Source organism: Lathyrus oleraceus, chromosome 3 (assembly GCF_024323335.1).
Source record: "Lathyrus oleraceus cultivar Zhongwan6 chromosome 3, CAAS_Psat_ZW6_1.0, whole genome shotgun sequence".
Lineage (NCBI taxonomy): Eukaryota > Viridiplantae > Streptophyta > Magnoliopsida > Fabales > Fabaceae > Lathyrus > Lathyrus oleraceus.
In genome coordinates, this window is record NC_066581.1 from 433,228,179 (window position 1) to 433,251,193 (window position 23,015).

General features: G+C 36.6%; 1 protein-coding gene across 1 annotated transcript; it reads right to left on the bottom strand.

Annotated features, from left to right (window-relative positions):
- Nucleotides 1-19,785: 19,785 nt before the first annotated feature.
- LOC127131587 (uncharacterized) lies at nucleotides 19,786-21,320 on the bottom strand. Its single transcript, XM_051060498.1, has 2 exons — nucleotides 21,164-21,320; nucleotides 19,786-20,567 (listed from the first exon to the last, which is right to left on the bottom strand). Exons 1-2 carry the CDS (start codon nucleotides 21,318-21,320, stop codon nucleotides 19,786-19,788), a joined length of 939 nt encoding a protein of 312 aa, XP_050916455.1.
- Between the last annotated feature and the right edge of the window lie 1,695 nt (nucleotides 21,321-23,015).

A 23,015-nucleotide genomic window follows, 5' to 3' on the forward strand; every position in this document is an offset into this window, starting at 1 on the left:
ATAACAATAACAAAAAACATGACAGACAATGTAGACATTACAAATTAATGGAAGAAAAGAGGTTTTCAATCATGAAAGTTCATGAAAATCTTGATCCAACTTGAATTCTTCAGTGTTCTAGCCTTCAAAACGCGTTCTCGGTACTCAAAAATCGTCCAACCCTTTGAAATTCGTGTTTTCAACTAAATAGACAAATTCTGGGCTTTTTTCAGATCTGGGATGTGTCATATGCGTATGGCCTCCACCTATACATGTATGGGAACTTTTTACACTGACTCATATGCGTATGGCCCAGGGTAGGGTTATGGCCCAGTTGGAGCCATACGCGTAAGGCTTCTGGCTGCACAGAGGGGGCATGGCTGGCATCATACGCGAATTAGCCTTCCCATACGCGTATGAGCAAAGACTTGAACTTCACCTCCCTCATGCTGTTACATACATGGTGGGAGGTGATGTCAGGTGGCCATACGCGTATGGGGAGGAAATGTGCATTTTTCTCTCTTTTTCTCCTGCTCATACATTATCGTCCATTTCTTCTCTGATCCAATCCTCTTTACTCGTAAGCCCTATAAACACATGAAACACTATCTCAAGCGCGTAAAATAGCTCATAATTACTAAAAACTTAGCAGATCAAGTTTTTATAAAAATATACCAAAATAAGCTCAAACTACTACTCAAACCACATCAATTCACCTGCTTTTGGCATTCAAATGACATCATTTGCAAATGATTTTCAGACCATGGATTATGGACGAAGGAACACTAAAAAGTACAGTTTCAGATGTCCTGATTTGAAGGAGTTAGGGAAGTTGTCATCCTTTATATTAGATCCCTTGGATTTCAAGCGACGTCATGGGAAGCTTTTGTTCGTATTATCTACTGATGTGGTTGAAGGACTCCTGAGTGTCTTGGTCCAATTGTATGACCCTCTTTACCGATGCTTCACTGTGTCTAGAGGTTAAGAAAGGGTTGGTTGATTTTCTTCGAGAATATTCAAATGTGTTTTCTAGGTCATATTAAGATATGCCTAGTTTGGATTCTGAGATTGTGGAGTATATATTGCCTTTGAAGCCAGAATGCCCGCCAGTCAAGCAGAAGTTGAGAAGAACTCATCCTGATATGGCAGTGAAGATTAAGGAGGAAGTACATAAGCAAATTGATGATGGTTTCCTTGTTACCTCCGAGTATCCGTAGTGGGTGGCCAATATTGTGTCTATTCCTAAGAAGGATAGAAAAGTCTGTATGTGTGTTGATTACAAAGATTCGAACAAAGCCAGTCCGAAAGATGATTCCCCCCTGCCACACATTGATATGTTGGTAGACAATACAGCTAATTCAAATTCTTTTCATTTATGGATGGATTTTCTGGTTATAACCAAATTAAGATGGCACCCGAAGATATGGAAAAAACCATATTCATTACACCCTGGGGAACATTCTGTTATCGAGTGATGCCTTTCGGTTTAAAGAATGCTTGTGCAACGTACCCGAGAGCTAAGACCACTATTTTTTATGATATGATGCATAAAGCGATTGAGGTCTATGTTGATGATATGATTGCTAAATCAAGTGATGAAGAAGTGCATGTTGAGCATTTGTTGAAGTTATTCTAGCATTTAAGGAAGTATAAACTCCGCTTGAATCCCAATAAGTGTACTTTTGGTGTTCGCTCTAGTAAGTTGTTAGGCTTTATTTTCAGCAAGAAGGGTGTTGAAGTTGATCATGCCAAGGTCAAAGCAATATAAGATATGCTTGCGCCCAAAATTGAGAAGCAAGTCAGAGGTTTTCTCGGCCGCTTGAACTATATCTTAAGATTTATATCACATATGACTGCCACATGTGCGCCTATATTCAAGCTCCTTCGAAAAGATCAGTATTGTGATTGGGCCAAGGATTTCCATAAAGCTTTTGACAGTATCAAAGAATATCTACTTGAGCCTCTGATTCTGTCTCTCCCTATTGAAGGAAGACCTTTAATCATGTATTTGATTGTGCTTGAAAAGAGTATGTGTTGTGTTCTTGGTCAGCAAGATGAATCTGGGAATAAAGAATATGCAATTTACTACCTTAGCAAGAAGTTTACCGACTGTGAGACTAAGTATTCTATGCTTGAGAAGACATGATGCACATTGGCTTGGGATGCTAAGCATCTACGCCAGTATATATTGAATCATACTACTTGGTTGATATCTAAAATGGATCCAATCAAGTACATTTTTGAAAAGCCTGCTTTAACTGGGAGGACCGCCCGTTGGCAGATGTTATTATCTGAGTATGATATTGAATACCAATCTCAAAAAGCTATTAAAGATAGTATATTGGCTGACCATTTAGATCACCAACCTATTGAGGAGTATCAGTCAGTGCAATATGATTTTCTTAATGAAGAGATTTTGTACTTGAAAATGAAAGATTGTGATGAACCATTGCTTGAAGAAGGGCCAGAACCCGGTTCCCATTGGGGCATGGTATTACTCCTCAAGGCACTCATTTTCCGTTTACAACTAGATTGACCTTCAAGTGTACAAACAATATGGCTGAGTATGAAGCTTGCATTATGGGGCTCGAAGAAGCCATTGATCTTAGAATTGAAAATTTTGGTGTCTATGGAGATTCAGCTTTGGTTGAGAATCAGATCAAAGGTGAATGGGAGACGAATCAACCCGGTTTGACACCATACAGAGATTATGCGAGGAGGATATCAACTTTCTTTACAATGGTTGAGTTTCATCATATCCCACGAGATGAAAACCGGATGGTAGATGCTCTTGCAACATTAGCTTCCATGATTGTGGTGAAATTTTGGAATGAAGTTCCCAATTTGACTATGATGCGTCTTAATAGGCCTGCTCATGTGTTTGCGGTAGAAGAAGTTAAAGATGAAAAGCCATGGTATTATGATATCAAGTGTTTCCTTCAAAGTCAGATTTACCCATCTGGCGCATCTTTGAAAGATAAGAAGACATTGAGAAGATTAGTTTGCAATTTTTACTTGAATGGTGATGTGCTTTATAAGAGAAATTTTGTTATGGTTTTGCTCATATGCATGGATAGACACGAAGCAGATTTATTGATGACTGAAGTTCACGAATGTTCCTATGGTACTCATTCCAACGGGCATGCTATGGCAAAGAAAATGTTAAGAGCAGGTTACTATTGGCTGACAATGGAATCTGATTGTTGCAAATTTGTGAAGAAATGCCATAACTGTCAAATTTATGCAGATAAGATTCATGTTCCTCCGACACTGTTGAATGTCATTTCCTCTCCATGGCCTTTCTCCATGCGGGGAATTAATATGATCAGTATGATTGAGCCCAAAGCTTCGAACGAACATCGTTACTTTTTGGTGGCTATTGATTACTTCACAAAATGGGTTGAAGCGACATCATATGCGAATATAACCAAGCAAGTTATTGTAAGGTTTATCAAGAATCATATCATATGCCGTTATGGTGTGCCAAGTAAGATCACAATGGATCGAACTTGAATAACAATATGATGGAAGCTCTTTGCAAAGACTTTAAGATTACACATCATACTTCTTCTCCTTATAGACCTAAGATGGATGAGGTTGTTGAATCTGCGAACAAGAACATTAAGAAGTTTATTCAGAAGATGGTTGTGACATATAAAGATTGTCATGAGATGCTCCCGTATGCTTTGCATGGGTACCGTACATTCGTTCGCTCTTCAACAGGGGCAACCTCTTTCTCTCTTGTTCATGGCATGGAAGTTATGCTTCTAGTAGAGGTTGAGATCCCGTCACTATGTATATTGATGGAAGCCAAGTTGACCGAAGCTGAATGGTGTCAGACCAGGTTTGACCAACTCAATTTGATTAAAGAGAAGAGATTAACTGCCATGTGTCAAGGTCAGTTGTATCAACAGAGAATGAAGAAAGCTTTTAATAAGAAGGTCAAGCCTCATGTGTTCTGAGAAGGTGACCCCGTGCTTAAGAAGATTTTATCTTTCAAACCTGATGCTAGGGGCAAATGGAATCCTAATTATGAAGGCCCATATGTTGTTAAAAGAGCCTTTTTAGGAGGTGCTTTGATTCTTACAACTATGGACGGTGAAAAGTTCACTCGTCCTGTGAATGCCGATGCAGTCAAGAAATACTTCGCCTAAAAGAGAAAAGAACAACTCGCTAAGTTAAAAACCCGAAAGAGAGACTTAGGCAAAAAGAACGTCTCGGTGGATTGAAAACCCGAAAGGGTGATCGAGGCAAAAGTTAGAGACATAAAACATAAAAGTTCATCCTTGTAGATTGAGTACCCCACCTTGGGGAAATATAGGTAAAAATTAGGGATTATGGCAAGTAACTACATCCGGTTGGTCCTGATCTTTGAAGCAGTTTTAAACAGTTATTTGGTTCTGATTCGTCATTCTCAACCGAAGACAAGAATACAGGGGATTCCAAAGTTGGTAGGGAGAGTAGTGGTCATTGTATTCAATGTAGCCCTTTTCCATGTAAATTACCATTTTTCAAACTTTGTAAAGATCTATGGAGTCCTTCCATTTGCGGATTACCATTCTATTAAATAAAGTTGAATTACCATTATTTCTTATTCTTATTTGTTTTTGCCTAAATAAAATTGAATTTTTTATGGTGATAATTTTGAAATAAATAAATAAATAAATAAACTGAGATGCAGACGGAGATCGACGATCTCCGAGTGGATCAAACACGCCAAGGCATAGAGCAAGCCCATCAAGGAACTCTTATAGATGAGATGCATGCGATGATGCAACGACTGATGTTGCAATTTCCTCCACCGAAGTGAGGTTGTGTGAGTCCCTCCTCTATCTTGCATTAAACATTCATTGCGGACAATGTTTGGTTCAAGTGTGGGTTTTTCTTAATTATTTGTTCTTAGTATTTTCAGCATCTTGTTATTTTTGTTTAAGTAATTAGTTGTGTGGTATTTTGTATGTTACAGATAGAGGACATTCGTGTCGGATGAATGATGAGGCTCAGAGCGATTGGATGAAAGGAACGCTCCTCTACTTTCTCTTTTGGAAACCCCCAAAAGTTGATGCTGATGATCTGAATAATCGAACACGATTCTCTGTCACTAGACTACACATGAATAGTCTGTAACCGAAGCAAAGACGAAGCTACATCACACTGAGAGGTATCTTGGAAACCTGCAAGCTATACCAAACATGGTGAGAACTCCAAAAAGGCCAAACACTTGTCATCATGAGATCTTTTCAGGTATGTCTATGTCTCTTTGAGTTTACGTAATAGATGTTGGAATTTCATAACACACATGTACACACTGAGGCAATTCTTTTGTTTTAACCCTGAGCCTTTCCAGCGAACCCACCATTATTACCCTTCGTTCATCCAATTCGAGCCATATTTCCTTTTGTTTGTTGTTTAACCACTGTAAATAACCATAAGCCCAAACACTACTGTACCTTGCTTGGATAAGTGTTGTTGACCCTAGGTCTGTGGAAAATGCAAACATCAAATTTACTAAACTGAATAATAAAATAGGTAGAATAATGTGTTACCGACTTCGTGAAATTGTGCCGAATGAGTGTCAGAAAATAAGTAGAATTGGAGACCAATCAGTATGCATAACATCATGGTGTTTATTTGTGCATCTTGCATTTTTTGGTGCATTCCCCGCTCTTTGGTATTTTTATCCCCGTAGAGTGTGTGCGTTCTCTCTCCAATAGAGTGTCGGCCTTAAGTAGAAAGCGCATATCCTTTCTAATTCCCCATGAAATTTGATCCTTGTGGAAGATTTTGTTTCAGTCTTTCCTTTCTAGTTCATTATCTGGACGAAACTAATTCTCCAGCTGAGTTGTTTCCTCATTGGGTTGAGTCTTCTTTAACCGTTTCTCTCCAGTTTATTCATGGGCTGAATTTTGGTCCCTTGAGCTTATTACCTTTGTTAAGTTATCACTCAGCTGATAATAGGTAATATTTTCTCTTGCCTTTGGTTGGTTACTTTTGTTAAGCTATCACTTGGCTGGTAGTTGGTAATATTTCCCCTGGAGCTTATTACCTTTGTTAAGTTATCGCTCAGCTAATAATGGATAATATTTTCTCTTTTCTTTGGTTGGTTACCTTTGTTAAGCTATCACTTGGCTGGTAGTTGGTAATCCTTCATTTCGAGCTTATTACCTTTGTTAAGCTATCACTTAGCTAATAGTAGGTAATATTTTCTCTTGCCTTTGGTTGGTTACCTTTGTTAAGTTATCACTTGGCTGATAGTTACTAATCCTTTCCTTTGCTTATTACCTTTGTCAAACTATCACCTGGCTAATAGTTGGTAATATCTCTTTTACCCTTGGTTTGGTTACCTTTGTTAAGCTATCACTTGGCTGGTAGTTGGTAATCCTTTCCTTTGATTATCACCTTTGTTAAGCTATCACTTGGCTGATGGTTAGGTAATATTTCCCTCCCTAGTGGTGTTGGGCATCCCTTTTCGATTGATCTTTTCCCCGATGAAGTCTTGCCTTGTTAAGTCTTCCCCGTTAGGCCTTTGGTTCATTTGTTTTTAACTATGCACTAGTTTCTTTCCAATACAATAGTTAGCTTCGAACCGAGTCGTCACCTGTGGATCTTTGTTTGTCCCCAGTTGGGCTTTTCCCCCCGTGGAAACTATTATTTTCGATGCAGAGTTTCAGTCTCCTCTTTTCCCCACAGAGATCTTTGTCTGCATTTATATCATATCAATAGAATATTTTGGCAGTATCTTAGGGCCAAAAATTGGGTTTTATGTATTTAAGTCTCCCCAATCTCGTCGAGACGAAGATCTTAATCTTCATATCTCTGAATTGAAGAAACTTAAATAGGGGGATCTGTCATACCCTAATTTTTAACCCTAAGATCTCATATACCATTTACATCCTGGCATACAAATAAAATCACATCTTGGTATTCTCCCTCTCATATTTGGATTTTCCTTTTTGCAGGGATCATTAAGCACCTCTTTGTTAGTGTTTTACTTTTGTGTTTATGTTTTCATTACTTATCTAACCACTAATCAAAATAGCAAAAATATGTCTTATTTCTTTAAGTTTATTGTGCAAGGTAGGGCTTTCCCATCAAGAGCATCAAGCATGGCTCCTCAGCTAGGGTTTGTGTTAATTCCTCAAGTCAAAGTATGGTAAAAAAATTGATTCTCAAGGGTCTATCTCTTAAGGCATGATCTCTAAGCCCCCCAAGCATCTTTCAATCTCATTTTTTGACAAGGGAATCCCAAAGTTTGTTGTTTACTTCTCAAGAAAAGTCAATGGTTCATGTGTTTATTTCCATGTCTTCTTCAACAAGCTACCTCAAACCTTGGGCAATTCAACCAAGATACATTAAAGTACACCTTATTTTTAGTTCATATGATCATCCATGTGCCTTGAAATGCTAGGAAAGTTCAAGTGCACAAGTTTATTCCAAGAGGTTTGACCAAAAAGTCAACATTTGAAGTCAAAGTTCCAAGGATCACAAATCCTTCAATTCTCAACATTTTTCAGTGCTTATTTTTGCATTTGACTCTTCTCAATATCATATAGAACTTCTATTTACATGATAAGAGCCAATTATGCTTAGAGGATCATCAAAAGTTTGGAGATATTATAGGTCATTTGTGGACTTAGTGAACTTTGACCTATTTTCAAGTGACTTTTTCTCAACTTTCATGGTTTATAACTTCTTTTGAGGGTGATTGTTTTTGCATAATAACATTTGTGATGCCCTCTACAAGTTTTCTTCAAGGGTCAAGGTTAAATTATGCTTGGAAAGCCATGTAATTCATTGAAACATTACAGGTCATTTTCAGGCATTTGAGAGTTAGGTTTTTCTAAGTTATATAACCAGTTTTTCGTGCCAACTTCAACATGCCATAACTTTGTGCTCAAGCATCAGAATTTAACCTTTCTTGGCATATTTTAATTATTGATATGATTCCAAAACATTGCAAAAAGAATGAAATTAAAAACATCTTGAGCAAGATGCCCCATTGAGTTGAACATAGTGACTTGAAATTGAAGAAATCACCATGGCCTGAAATTTGAACTTCACTAATCTCAATTCCAAGCCAAATTAGCACGCGTTTTGGACCTAAACATGTTTAACCAAGTCTCTAGAAGTTAATTGACCCTTGAAACGCATCATTTGACTGAGTTTTGATGAGTTGCAAGTCACACCTTTCTCACTTCATGGTCAAATTCGTTTTGCACGAATTAAGCTTGACTCCAAACGTATTTGGATCCAAACACATTCCCTATAGATAGAGGAAGCTACTTCATTCACTGGAAATCTTTTGAGAGCCAAGAAACCCCAACTTCAGTATGAAAATTTCCAGAAAAATGCAACTATCATGTTTTGAATTTCAGCTTATTTCAATTTAAATTCTTGATTCCATTAGCATATTCGACCTCTTTTAAAGTTTTTGCAACAATTCCCAAGCTCCGAGACCTCCTGAAGTGCTCTAACCAAATTGAGCTTCATCAACTTCTGATCACCATTTGGACAAGGTAGTTCTGAGCATCATTTAAACTCAAACAAGTTACCACAATGTAGTCCTTCACTCTCTGATATTTTCCCCTAACTTATCTGGTGTTGATTGACCGTGCTCATCATTTAATTTTATTTTTTGGCTTGCTTGTTTATGAAACTTCTTTGAAATTCCCCGTGCTCAATTTAGATAAATGAATTTGGAGCATGAGGTTGAATTTGTGATGAGGAGGCGATCACATTGGTGGTGGACTCGTGTTTTGAATTTACCAAACGATGAAACTCCGGTGAGGGAACATCGAAGAAAATGATCGGAGTTTATCTCAGGTCATTTGAGTTTGGAGACACGCTGGATAATTAGAATGTTATGATTGGTCCAATTTGAATTAGATCTCGTGTTTTATTCTGGCTAAATTCCACCGTGCATCCCAGCTTGAGGATTGCTAGATCTGCCACGTCAATTAATTATGCTTGATCCAACGCTTCGTATTTTTTCTGATTTTTATTTCGTTTTCTTTTTTCATTTTAAATTGCTTTTTCTTTTAAAATTCATAGGAAATTCATTTTACATCCTAAAGATCCCAAAATAATTTCTAAAACTCTCATTTATTTTTCTTCATCTGATTTTCATTTTTTCACATTTTATTTTATTGATTTTCTATTTTTCATGGAATTTCTCTTTTCTCCTTTGTTTTAATTGGTTTAAAAATACTTTAGTGCATTTTAAAAGTCGGAAAAGTTTATTATATGCTTCTTATTTTATTTCCAACCTTCCATAATTTTCTTGGCCATTTATTTGGTGTTTTGAAGGACTTTATGGATTTTTCACTTTATTTCTATTTTAAAATTCATTTTAAAATTAATTTTGTTGCATTTTTATTTAATTTAATTTAATTTTATATTTGTTTAACCTTTGTGGATTTCTGTTGGCCTTAGATCATGGTTGTTTTAATTATAGGTCTCATCAAACTCAATGGATCTTGGATGTTGATGGGGGTGAAAACCCTAATCTACCAAAATGGATGATTTATTTTAATGATGATTTGATAAAACCCTTGATCTAATTTGGGTATGATTTCTCTTGTCCCCTTGTTTTTCATCCCTTTCTTTTTTTTCCTTGATCAATTGGATGGTTTGTGTCCATTTTGTTCATGATGTATGGATTGGTACTTGATGAACATTCATCATTGCAAATCTACCTCCTAATTGATCATGGGTCATTTATGGTACTTTGGATTGATGCATAAGTTTGTCATATCATATTATTTGTACTTAGGTTATTTGTTCTTTGTCTACTTGGACTTTCATTTCCTTGTAAAAGACATTAATAAAGAAAAAACTTAAAAAGAACTTGTTCTCTTGATTCATGGGCTTGTAGTTACTATCTTTAGCATTATTGTGGAGTTATGGACTTAGAATTATGATCTTAACCTTTGCTTTGAGACCTTGGGATTCATATGATACCTTTGACTTTAGACTTCTTTGTGAAGACTTGGCTTGGTTATTTTGAATTCATCTTATGCATAATTATTCTTTGCTTATTTGGCTGTCTTGAGGCTTAATCCAAAGGAGTGAATTCTTTCTAGAATTATGTCATAAATCTTGTTATCTCTTGGGTAGATCTTTCCTTCCTAACTTTTACTTCATGCTTTAGGATAGTCTCTTCTTCTCTTCTTCTTTAATTTTCAAAATCTTCTCTCTTTTCCAAAACCTTCTTATTTTTAAACTTGAACCATTTTCTCAATAAACCTTGAATTTTGTCAAGTGATTTTTCAAATCATTTTCTTAATAAATGTTAATCCATCTTAAGCATATTCAGACCAATTTCAAAAGAATTAAAAAATGCATAACCCATTCAAATCATTTTGTGCCCTTTGTGCACTTTTCCTTTTAAATCTTTTCCCCCTCAAAGTTTAGACGTGAGTCATTTCCATAGTTGAGATATGATTCTCCTATCCCCATAGCCTTGATGATAAATCTTTTCCATCTAAGAAAGCTAGTGGCATACTTGTTGATCTTTATCCAAGTTGGAGTCCTTCTCATGATGATGCAAAGTTCTCATACTTGTGGGTGACTAGTTGAGTATTCTCCTTAAAACAACAAAATATCTTTTCATTAAAAATGAAGAAAAACAAACACCTTTGTTATTTTTACCATGGAATACGAGGTTTTGATCCTCCGTTATACTTTATTGGTACGTAGGCATGAGACTCTTAAGGTCTTGGCAAACACAAAAAAAAATAAAAAAAATTATTTCTTTTCCCATCTCTCCAATCTTTTGTAAACAATACCTTTTTAAACTACAATGTACATATTTTCAAAGATGTTCCCATGGAGTACCATGGGTGTTTAGGGTGATAATACCTTCCCTTTGCTTAACTAACCCCCAGACCCTTATCTCTTTTTATTAGTTTTGTTTTAAAACTTCTTTGGGTTTTGTTTATACTTTTTCCCTTCTCCTTTGGAAATAATAAAAGTCAGATGGTGACGCTTGCTTTGCGAGTTAAGTTAATCAATAGCTTAATCTCAAATTTTTTACCGCTACACCATGACGTTAACCTTATTCACCAACTATTTGATCAACACATTAGCATGAACGTTTTGGTTCATAAATTCCTTGTTTTGTTGGGTCTGAGACATGACAAAATTTTGCATAATGAGTTCCAGATTAGATCTCTTAGGTGCAGAAAGAGAAACATGGGCTCCTTTATTATTCTGAAAGTCAGGGGGAGTAGTAAGAAGTGGTCTTGGTGAAAAAAGAGCATTGTTGTTCTTATAGATCAAATTCGACATCCAGGATTATATGTGTTAGAGTAAGGGTTACCATACACATAATTTTCCTGGTCATGAGAAGCTTTAGACAATAATTGACAGTCAGATGTGACGTGTCCTTGGACTCCATAAATCACATAGAGAGGATTCATTGCAGCTACGAGAACTGCAGGAGTAATGGTTAGGTTCTCAATCTTCTGTGCAACGACATCTACCTTAGTATTAACATGATCTAGGCCTTTCAATTTATACACACCGCCTTTCGTTTGAGAGTTTTTAACATGGGTGCACTCTCTACCCCAGTGGTAATGATTTTGGGCCATGTTCTCAATAAGTTGAGGCCTCAGAGAATGGCTTGTCCATTAGAGCCCCTCCTTCCGCAACATCAATTGTAATCCTCGTGTTATAGAGGGGACCATTATAGAAAGCATGGATAATTAGCCAATGCTCTAGGCCATGATGCAGGAAAAGTCCATCACCTCTATGTACCTTTCCCATGTTTCAATGAGAGATTCTCCACTAACTTGTCTAAAATAAGTGATTTGGTTTCTTAAAACTGTCGTTTTAGACGGTGGCAAATATCGGGCAAGGAAACCTTTTTAAGCTCATTCCATGTAGTAATGGAATTAGCTGGGAGGCATTGTAGCCAAGGAAAAAATCCATAATTGAATGGCTTTAGGATCAACGTCATTACTCTTTAACGTGTCAGCATATTGAAGAAACACAGAAAGATGTTGATTCAGGTCCTCCGTAGTGCTTCCGGAGAACTGATTCTGTTGCACGATTTGCAATAGAGAGGGTTTGAGCTCAAATTTATAAATTTGAATATTTGGGGGAGAAATGCTCGAATGAGGCTCGTTATGGGATGGGATGGCATGGTCCTTAAGAGGACGCTGGATGTTTGCAGCCATAAGGATGGTAAATTGGGTGCGAAGTTGTTCTAATCAACTTCTTATTTGGATAAAACGCTTGATTTCTTCAATCGGTTGGTCTAACTCGTCCCCAGATGAGCGGGTACTTGTCATACAATCGAAAGAGGGGGTATAAAAAAAAGTAAATTCCTTAATCTATACGTCGAAGCAACGAAATCACGATATTGACTAATGGTCCCTTACAACGGTGCCAAAAACTCATCACGTCTGCAAGTGCACGAAAGTATTATAGTAATAAAAAGATCGACATGTCTGTTAGGTACTGATTAGCACTGTTGGATGTTGAGTGATGCGTTGTTGATTATTTTACATGAATTTTTAATAATTATTGTTGAGTTTCATGGTGGTGTCCATGTAAGGGTGAGTTATTGAAGTGTGTTGTGTATGATTCAGTTTAGCATGTCTTTTCCTTGTACGGTTGATGTTTTGCCGTTGTTTGGTGTACTTGATGAATTTAATTGAATAAGGTGAATTATTATGATGATTAAATAATAATTGAATTAATTTGCATGATTATAAATGGTGAATTATGATTATATTTATGATTTGTGATGTTACAAATATAATTATGTGATGTGGATGTAATTATAATTATTTGTGTTAAGGTGGGTAATTCAGAAGTGGGGACTACTGTGAATGATATATGGCATGTTGTTTATGGTTAGAAGTGAAACCATAAGTGTTGTTGTCGTTGAATTACTTTGTATATCATGCATCATTTTGTGTCAGTATGTTGAAAGAGGTAGATCACGCATTCAGAAGTGGGGACCAGTGACTGTCCAGAGTTCCAAAGTGGGGACCCAAGGTTTAGAAGTAGGGACATGGTTCGAATTAGGAACCATTATTGAGTGGACGAGATCAGTAACAAGCCTCTGATGTCCAAATTGGTATCACATGCATAGAGTCGAGTTGTGAGTCACATTGCATACATAAAGGTTATGTGAGTTGAATTATTGTGTTATCATTTGAATTTAATGTATGTTGTTGATTATGTGATTTAAGCTACCCTTGAATCCTTTTACACCATTAATATATTTGAGCAGATTCTCACTCCTTTATTGTTTGCTTTGTGTTATTCACTACATTTTGGTACATATACTGATCAGTAAATTAGCAAGTGTATTAATCTTCCAATGTAGTAATAAGGGAAATTTCCCCAAGTATCGATCTCATGGACTGGTTGACAATACATAATACATGTTCTATCTTATTTAAACAAAAGCCTGGGTTTTTTGAATAGTTCGTTTGAAAAGTAGAAAATAGAATGCAGAAGAAATTAAAGAAAGCAGTTGAACAATTTAAAAGTATTATGAGTGAACATGTCAGGGAGGGTGTATGATTGGATTCATCAATAACATTAAATTAACCTTGCAACAACTTGATTCGATAACATTGACTACCAGTTCTCAAGGGTGTTTACTCCTAAGTCTTTAGTGAGAAAACCTTTAATAATTCAAATTAATCTCTATGTCTACAGTGAATCACAGATGAAATTAAGAATTATTTTAATCAAGACTATTCCGGTTTCCATAGGGTATCCCTAGGCCTAGGTGATATCTACTATGAATTATTCACAATTAAGGATTAACAATGGTGATCCAACCTAAATATTAACCACAAATCAAAATCAAATTTTATGAAAGAGAAAGCATTAAGCATAAATTTTAAATAAATCAAATATCACGTGAAATTTTGGTATCAAATATGAGATGTCGAAGGTAATGTCACGACACTAACATCTGAACAATATAAACAAGATAAAAGATAAAGAACAATAATACAAGTGACACAAGCAACTATTAACCCAATTCGGTGCAAAATCACCTACGTCTGGGGGCTACAAGCTAGGAAGGAAATCCACTAAACAAAATTAGTTCAAAGACTCTCAGTAAACAACTTCAAGTTATAGTCTTTTCACCTAATCTCTACCCGTGTGACTTCTATCTAAGAACTCTTAGATATGAGATCCTACTCACTCCCCCTTAATCACAGCAGTGATGTAAAAACAAATATTACAATGAAAGAAGACACTCTTCAAGAACACATACTTGATCTTGCTTAAAGGCTTCAACCAAGTAAACACACACTCATGCTTCAAAGCTTAGAGTGGACAAATTACAACTCAAAAGTCATTCCAATTCAATCATCTATGAATGAATGAATGTCTCATAATACACACGACCACACAAGACTAAAACCCTTATTCTCTCTCAATATTTCGTTCGTTATTTCTTGTGTGTTAAAACCGGGTTTTTCATGCCCTTTATATAGAAGTGTTTGGCTGGGCTTGGACATCATAAAACCCTAAAACTATTTTCCATTCGTATCTTCTAATGACAACTGATTATATCTTGTTGGAAAATAAGTCAATTTGGTTTTAATTACTGATTGAATGACGCGTTCAATCATCACATCAATCACACAGAGATTAGCATAAAAAGCGCAATCACAAAATACATAACATTCAGACTGAATGTTCTGTATACAGATGTCTTGACATCGGGTCTGACATCTCAGCAAAATCCTGCACATCCACATTTTAAACACCCTGCAGGAACCTATTATCTAATGTCCAGACAACACTTGTGACAACTTGTGAACACTCCAGGTTTTACCAAAATTGATGCCAACACATAGAACCAACAAACTCCCCCTTTGGCAAATTTTGGCTAAAACATACATCAGACCATTTGTTTCACAAGAGTATAATCACAGTATCAGTTTTAGCAGCAGAAGTAATAAAACACACATTACTAGCTAAGATAACAACTAGTAAACACATATTAAATACACATGCGCTTGTGCTCCACCTCCCCCTCAGTCTGCTCAACACAGGTAGAACACTTCTCCTCTTTATCATCATCTATAACATACACCTCCCCATATAACATCACCTTCAACATCACCTGTCATCTTTTTATGGTATAGCATAACTACTTTAGCTACTTCTCCCCCTTTTTAGCAAAAATAGACCAAAGAGACAAAATAAATGTCTATTAGTCAAACAGAATGCCACACAGAATGTCAAAGTAGATTGTTAGGTGTTACAGATCCATAAGCATACACAGCTATACAAGCTGAGATAAAAATCCAGGAAAACCAAAAAGAACCCAGAAAAAAAATACATCAAAGCATCAGAACATGACTGCCAAAAGAACCACCAGAACATCCATCACAACACACCATCAGAAAAGTGGGGGGCAACTTCAACAAAACTAGTCAGAGGAGCTTGCATCTTCATCAGCATTAGAACCAGAACTACCACTTGATTCATCTTTAGATTCAGACCTCTTACTAGAGGTTTGGGCTTCTGTTTCCTTGGCCTGTCCAACATTATCTCTAACAGCTTGCTCCAAGCTTTCAATCAGAGCCTCCAAAGCTTCCTTCCTGGCTTTTGCTACCCTTATCCCTGTATCCAATTCTTTACAAGTTTCTTTCAGTTCAGCAATAAGACCACCTTTTGAGGCTGGCTTCTTCATAGTAGATGTCATGACAATGTCCTCGACATGACAACCTTCAAACAATTTGTAATGAACTGATAATGGAGGTTTTCTTCTACTAGGAAAATCATTTGTGCTTAGAATTCCAGGTTGCTGGCTCAGGATAATCCCATAAATCATTGAGGGAAAAGCTCTGGGCAGCTTAACTGCATTTGTAGAAGCATGTTTGACAATTTGTTCAAACATAAATCTACCAAATCAAATTTCAGCTTGGTTCCAACAGCAAAGATGAACCTTCCAAGGGCATTTGAAGTTGTAGAGATGTGATTGGTTGACACCCAATTTGCTGACCTTATCTTGTGCAAAATAGCATATTTCACAGTCAACTTCCCAGCAGGGAGATGCTTCTTACTAGGCCACTCCTTGATCTGTCCAGTAGTTATTTCCCTACAGACTTCATTGTCTGTGGCTTCCAATTCACACGCACCTTCTGTTCCTCTTCCTAAAAACTTGTTAATCATAGTTGGATAAAAAGTGATACACTTCCCTCTTACAAACACTTTACAAAACTCCTTGCTATTTTTATCAGCAATGTCTTCAGGGATGTTCACCACGAATTCTTTAACCAGTCCTTCATAACACTGAGATAACCCATCAACAGTTTTCATTAATCCAACAGTTTTAATCAGGTCCATGACCTCTTTGACCTCCACAGCATCCTTGCCCAATTCCCTCTCCACCGTCACCCTTCTTTGGATTACAAACTTCCATTTTGATGCTCCATCTTCAAGATGGAAGGAAATATTGTCCAAGTGTACATCAACAACTTTTATAGGGGACTTCCTAACAGTTGTCCTTTTGACAGGGGAGATGTCAGGGACATCTTCTTCAACATCTTCATCTGAGTCAGAAATTTCCCTCACTTTTCTCTTCTTCACCTCCACTTTGCTCCAAGACTTTGAGGGGCCTATAGTAGTAGCCTTCTTAGCAGTTTTGGCTGTCATCATTTCAGCCACAGACCTACCATTTCTGGTCTTCATCCTCTTAGCCACACTAGGCTTCAAGTGATGAAGCAAGCTCTCATCTTGATCATCCGAACTATCAACTTATAGGTCAATCACATTCTTTTCAGAATCATGCTTCTTAGACTGTGAAGCATTGGCAATAGGTGATGCCACAAATTTCTTACCAGACAAGGTTTGCCCTAAAGAGCACAAACCTTCAGCAGCCATATCTTTTTCAGACCTAGAGGATCATCATCCTTCTCATTGTGAGGTCCAACCTCAGGAGAGGGGTCCCTTCTTGATAGAGGAGTAGAAACTCCCTTTATAAAGTGTCCGTCATTGAGGATTCTCGTGACAACGTTTCTTATGACACGATGTGATGCATGTCATCCTTAGAGCAATGGGTATGAGTAGAGGTGGAAGGGATATTAGAACTGTTACCTTGAGTATGTCATGCAGTGGCAGATGCATCCATGGGATGGGTGGAGTCAGTAGCTTCGCCTGGAATGACGGATAGGGAATCACGTCTAAAATATCTTCATCAAGAAAGTCCATAGAAGGTGTTCTATCTTTGTGAGTAGGTTTGGTAGCTTTAGAACCAGATGGTGTTAGATGTTGTGGCATTATATTTTGTCAGCAAGTTCTCCATAATGTGATTCTGGAAATGTTTACCTTCATCACTTATTAGTGCTATTGGAACTCCAAACCTTGCAAAGATATTTGTTCTCAAGAACTTCATAACCACTTTAGCATCATTTGTGGGTAATTCCATAGCTTCTACCCACTTAGACACATAATCAACCGCCACCAAAATGTAATTCTTACCAAAGTATGGTGGAAATGGTCCCACAAAATCTGTTCCCCATACATCAAACAATTCCACCTCCAACATAACATTTTGGGGCATCTAATTCCCTTTTGAGATGTTACATGTTCTTTGGAACCTATCACATTCTTGTACAATGAAATGAGCATATTTGAACAAATTAGGCCAATATAACCCAGATTGGAGAACTTTGGTTGTTGTCGGATCTCCACTAAAGTGTCCTCCATATTCTAAATTGTGACAAGCCTTGAGAATTGCCATCTGCTCTGCTTCTAGAACACACCTTCGGTCAACCCATATATCCCTTTTTTATAAAGGAATGGATCATCGCACAGATATAACCTGCAATTATGTAAAAACGTTTTCCTTTTGTTATAGTCAAAATCATCAGGTATAACTCCACCTACCAAGTAGTTCGCATAATCTTCACACCATGGAACACCAGTAATGGCCAAGATGCGCTCATCAACAAAGGTGTCCTGAATAGGGTGTATTCCTCTATTTCTTCAATCAGGGACATGTAGGACAAATGATCATCTACGGTGTTCTCACACCCTTTTTTGTCCCGGATTTCAAGATCAAACTCTTGCAGAAGTAGCATCCATCTTAAGAATCTTGGCTTTGATTCCTGCTTAGCAAACAAATACTTCAAAGCAACACGGTCAATATACATAATAACTTTTGACCCTAGTAAATAAGACTTGAATTTGTCAAAAGCATAAACAATTGCTAATAACTCCTTTTCGGTAGTGGCATAATTCATATGCGTAAGGTTAAGAACATGACTAGCATAATATATCACATGCAAAAGTTTTTATCTTCTTTGTCCTAACACAACTCCCACTGTAATATCACTTGCATCACACATGATCTCAAAAGGGAGAGACCAATTTGGGGCTATTACAATTGGTGCAGAAACTAACTTACTCCTTAAAGTCTCAAATTCTACCTTACACTCTTTCTCTAAAGTGAAAGGCTTGTCTTTCACAAGCAAATTAGTAAGTGGCTTGGCAATCTTTGAAAAATCTCTTAAACCTGCGATAAAAACCTGCATGTCCTAAGAAACTCATCCCCTTCTCGTTCACAAGGGGAGGGAGATTAGCAATGGCCTCCACTTTTGCCTTTTCAATTTCTATTACCTTATGGGAAATTTTATGATATAACACTATACCTTCTTATACCATAAAATGTAATGTTCCCCAATTCAGAATCATGTTAGTTTACTAGCACCTTTCTAAAATAAGAGACAAGTTAGTTAAACATTTATCGAAAGAAGAACCAAAAACAGAAAAATCATCCATAAACACTTTCATGTGCTTTTCAAGCATGTAAGCGAATATGGATGTCATACACCTCTGAAAAGTAGCAGGGGCGTTGAACAACCCAAATGACATTCTTCTATATGAAAAAATACCATAAGGACAAGTGAATGTTGTCTTGTCTTGATCCTCGAGGGCAACATCAATCTGATTGTACCCCGAGCATCCATCCAGGAAGAAATAGTACTCATGACCAGCTAGATTCTCTAACATTTGATCAATAAAAGGGAGAGGAAAATGATATTTCCTTGTTGTGGTATTGAGCCTCCTGCTAGTTACTGTACGAGTTAGAATCAAATCATTTTTCTCATTCATTATCACCATTGTTCCTCCCTTCTTTGGAACCACATGTACGTGGCTCACCCATGAACCATCAGAAATTGGATAAATCAAACCTGCCACTTCCTTTCTCGCTACCTCTTTCATTGTTGGGTTTAGTCTTTTTAGGGTTGTACCACCGGTTTCTGATCGTCCTCCATAATCATCTTGGACATGCATACTGTGGGACTAATCCCTTTCAAGTCTCCAATGATCCATCCCATATCACTTTTGTATTACTTCAGTACTTGTACCAATTTCTCCTCCTCTTTTTCTTGTAGCCCAGAACTTATTATTTTTGGAAACTTCTTCTTTGAGTCCAAAAAAACATACTTCAGATTCTCAGGCAACTGCTTCAATTATGTATGTGTTTCAGACTCCCTTTTGCTCTCAACTTCCAAAGGAACTCTTAAATCCTATCACTAGTGTGGTTTGGATCTTATCCACTGAGGTTGTGCTTCCAACATGAATAACACTTCTTTATCTTTTTCATCCTCATTTTCCTCCATTTCCTGGGTTGACAAACTGAGAACTCTTTCCAAAGTTAATTTAGAGATTTGGCTCTGAATAAGCTGAGCTACCATTGTGTCTAACACTTAAATTGAATTACTTGTCCCCTCATTTTCTTTGTACTTCATAGAATTTCTAACATCAATTTTTATCTCTTCATCATAAACCTTGAGTGTCATGGTTCCCTCCTCAATGTCTATCATGCATCTCCCTGTTTCTAGGAAAGGTCTTCCCCAAAATTGGAGGGATCTCTTCATCTTCAGGCATCTCAAGAATAATAAAGTCAACAGGAAACACAAACTTATCAATTTTTACTAGAACATCTTCTACTATTCCATAAGGTCTTTTTATCGAGTGATCAGCTAACTGAAGTGTCATCATAATATCCTGAACTATACCTTTCCCCAACTTCCTATAGATGGATAAAGGCATAAGACTCACACTTTCTCCCAAATCAATAAGTTCCTTCTTAAAATTTCTATCTTTAATAATGTATGGAATGGTGACTGAACCATTGTCTTTCTTTTTTACAAGGATCTTCATACCCTGCAAAATTGCATTGTAAGTTTCAGTCAAAAGTATAGGTTCAGTGTCAATTGTGCAGTTCTTGGAGATGATATCTTTCATGATTTTGGCATAAATAGGCATCTGCTTAAGTGCCTCATAGAATTGGATCTTGATTTCAAGCCTCTTAAATATCTCTAAGAACTTCTCCAAAAAAATCTCATGCTGATCCTTCTTCTTACTTCTTGAAGGATATGGGAGTTTGATGGTTGGATTTGGCTCTTTTGGTTTTTCTTTATCAACCATCTTTTGTGTGTCTTCTTCAGAAGTTTTCTGGTTCTCTTTGATTTCTAGGTCCACTTCCATAAAAAGGTCTTCTTCACCTAATTTGTCTTCAGGGCTCTTAGTCGACTTACCACTTCTAAGTACCACAACACTCACATTATTATGTTCTCTTGGATTAGTCACTGTTGCACTAGAAATAGACCCTTGTGCCTAAGTACCTAGATTTTTTTGTGCTATCTGACCCATATGAACTTCCAAAATTTTAATAGAAGTTGTAGTGTTCCTTTGATTGTTTCTTGTCTCTTCTTGAAATTGGGAATTTTGTGTTGTCATCTTTTCAATGGCTATTTCCCAATATGCATTCTTAGGAGTTTTGTGCTAATATTATTGTTGGAACTAATTATGGTAATTTTGCTGAGGTTGAAACTATTGTTAATTCTGATACTGAATAAGACACTATTTCTGAAAATTCGCTTGCAGATCTTTCCAGGATAACTTTGGATGATTCTTCCACCCTGGATTATAAGTATTAGAATATGGTCTGTTCTGTTTCAGAAAATTAACTTCTTCAATTTGTTGCACAATTGCAACACAATGCATGGCATAATAAGGTCCATCACAAATTTCACAACTCACATCTTAAACTGGTTGAACTTGAGCTACCTGTTGAGTACCTATATTCATTACCTTGAGTCTTTTTTCAACTTCTGCAACAACTTGGTCTTCCATCTTTATACTTTGAGCAACTAGTTTTAATCAATCCTTCCTTTTGGCTTACTTATACTCATATCATACAATTCTAAATGTTCATTTGCAACAATGACTTCTATAATCTTCTTGATACCAGTGGCTGTTGTAAAGTTAGATAAGCCACCAGGAGATGTATCAATCAGTTGTTTAGTCTTCAACCCGAGGCCACTAACAAAATTTTTCATGTTTAGTCTGATCCAGGTTGTGAGTGGGACAAGCAACCAATAATCTCTTAAATCCCTTATAAGCATCACCCAATGATTCTCCCCCCTTCGATTTAAAGTTCATTATATCATATCTTTTCATGTGAAAAACAGAAGTAGGAAAATACTCATTAAGAAAAGTTGTTTCCATCTCTTCCCAACTAGTGATACTTCAAGCAGGAAGAGAATAAAACCATTTTTCGGCATCTTCAACTAAAGTGAACGAAAATATTCTCAACTTCTTGGCTTCTTCAGAATTCACATCTATCTTCAAAGTAGTACTCATAGTAAGAAACCTTTGTAGATGTTTATTTGCATATTCATTAATCTTTCATGTGAAAGGTCTCTTCTTAAGCTGTCGGATGATAGTTAGGTGTAACTGAAAATTTTCCACATTTACCAGTTGGTTAACTATAGTCAGACGACCACATGCGACATTTTCTCTACCAGAATCCCCAAGAAGTCTTTCTTCAATAGCTTCAGCCATAACTGGTTCCTCTGTTTCTCTATCGAAATCTATATCTAATTCAACCAAGTCGTCTACCTTTTTATCATCCAACCTTGCTTATCTTGCTTGGCTATGCCGAGCCTGCAATGTTCTTTCTGGTTTTGCGTCAAAAGGAAAATCAGATGAGGGCTTTCCTCGCACACAAATATTATACATATATTAGTAGTAACCAAATAATAATAAAAAACTGAAATAAAATTTTAGTTGCTAAGCAACTAAATTTTAACTAAAAATAAAATTGTGAACTCTATAACCTTTGGAAGTCCCCGAAAACGGAGCCAAAAACATGATCGATAAATTAGAAAGTGTACTAATCTTCCAATGTAGTAATAAGGGAAATTTCTCCAAGTATCGATCTCAAGGACTGCTTGACGATACAAAATTCAGGTTCTATCTTAGTTAAACAAAAGTCTGGGGTTTTTGAATAGTTAGTTTGAAATGTAGAAAGTAGAATGCAAAAGAAAGTAAAGAAAGCAGTTGAACAATTTAAAAGTATTATGTGTGAAAATGCTAGGGAAGGTGTATGATTGGATTCATCAACAACATTAAATTAACCTTGCAACAACTTGATTCGATAACATTGACTACCGGTTCTTAAGGGTGTTTACTCCTAAGTCCTTAGTGAAAAACCTTTAATAATTCAAATCAATCCCTATGTACATAATGAATCACAAATGAAATTAAGCATTATTTTAATCAAGAATGTTTCAGTTTCCACAGGATATCCCTAGGCCTAGGTGATATCTACTGTGAATTATTCACAATTAAGCATTAACAATGGCGGTCCAGCCTAAATATTAACCACATATCAAACTCAATTTTTCTGAAAGAGAAAGCATTAAGCCAAAATTGTAAATAAATCAAATATCACAAAATCAAAGTCATTACAAGGTGGAAATTTAGAATTGTATCATAAATTCGAATTAGGGACACCCCATAGCATTAAGGGGTTTAACTACTCATAACAATAACGATAAACATGACAAATAGTGTAGACATTACAAATTAATAGAAGAAAAGAGGTCTTCAATCATAAAAGTTCATGAAAATCTTGATCCACCACGAATTCTTTAGTGTTCCAGCCTTCAAAATGCATTCTCTATACTCAAAAATCATCCAACCCTTGGAAGTTCACGTTTTTCGGCTAAATAGACAAATTCTGGGCCTTT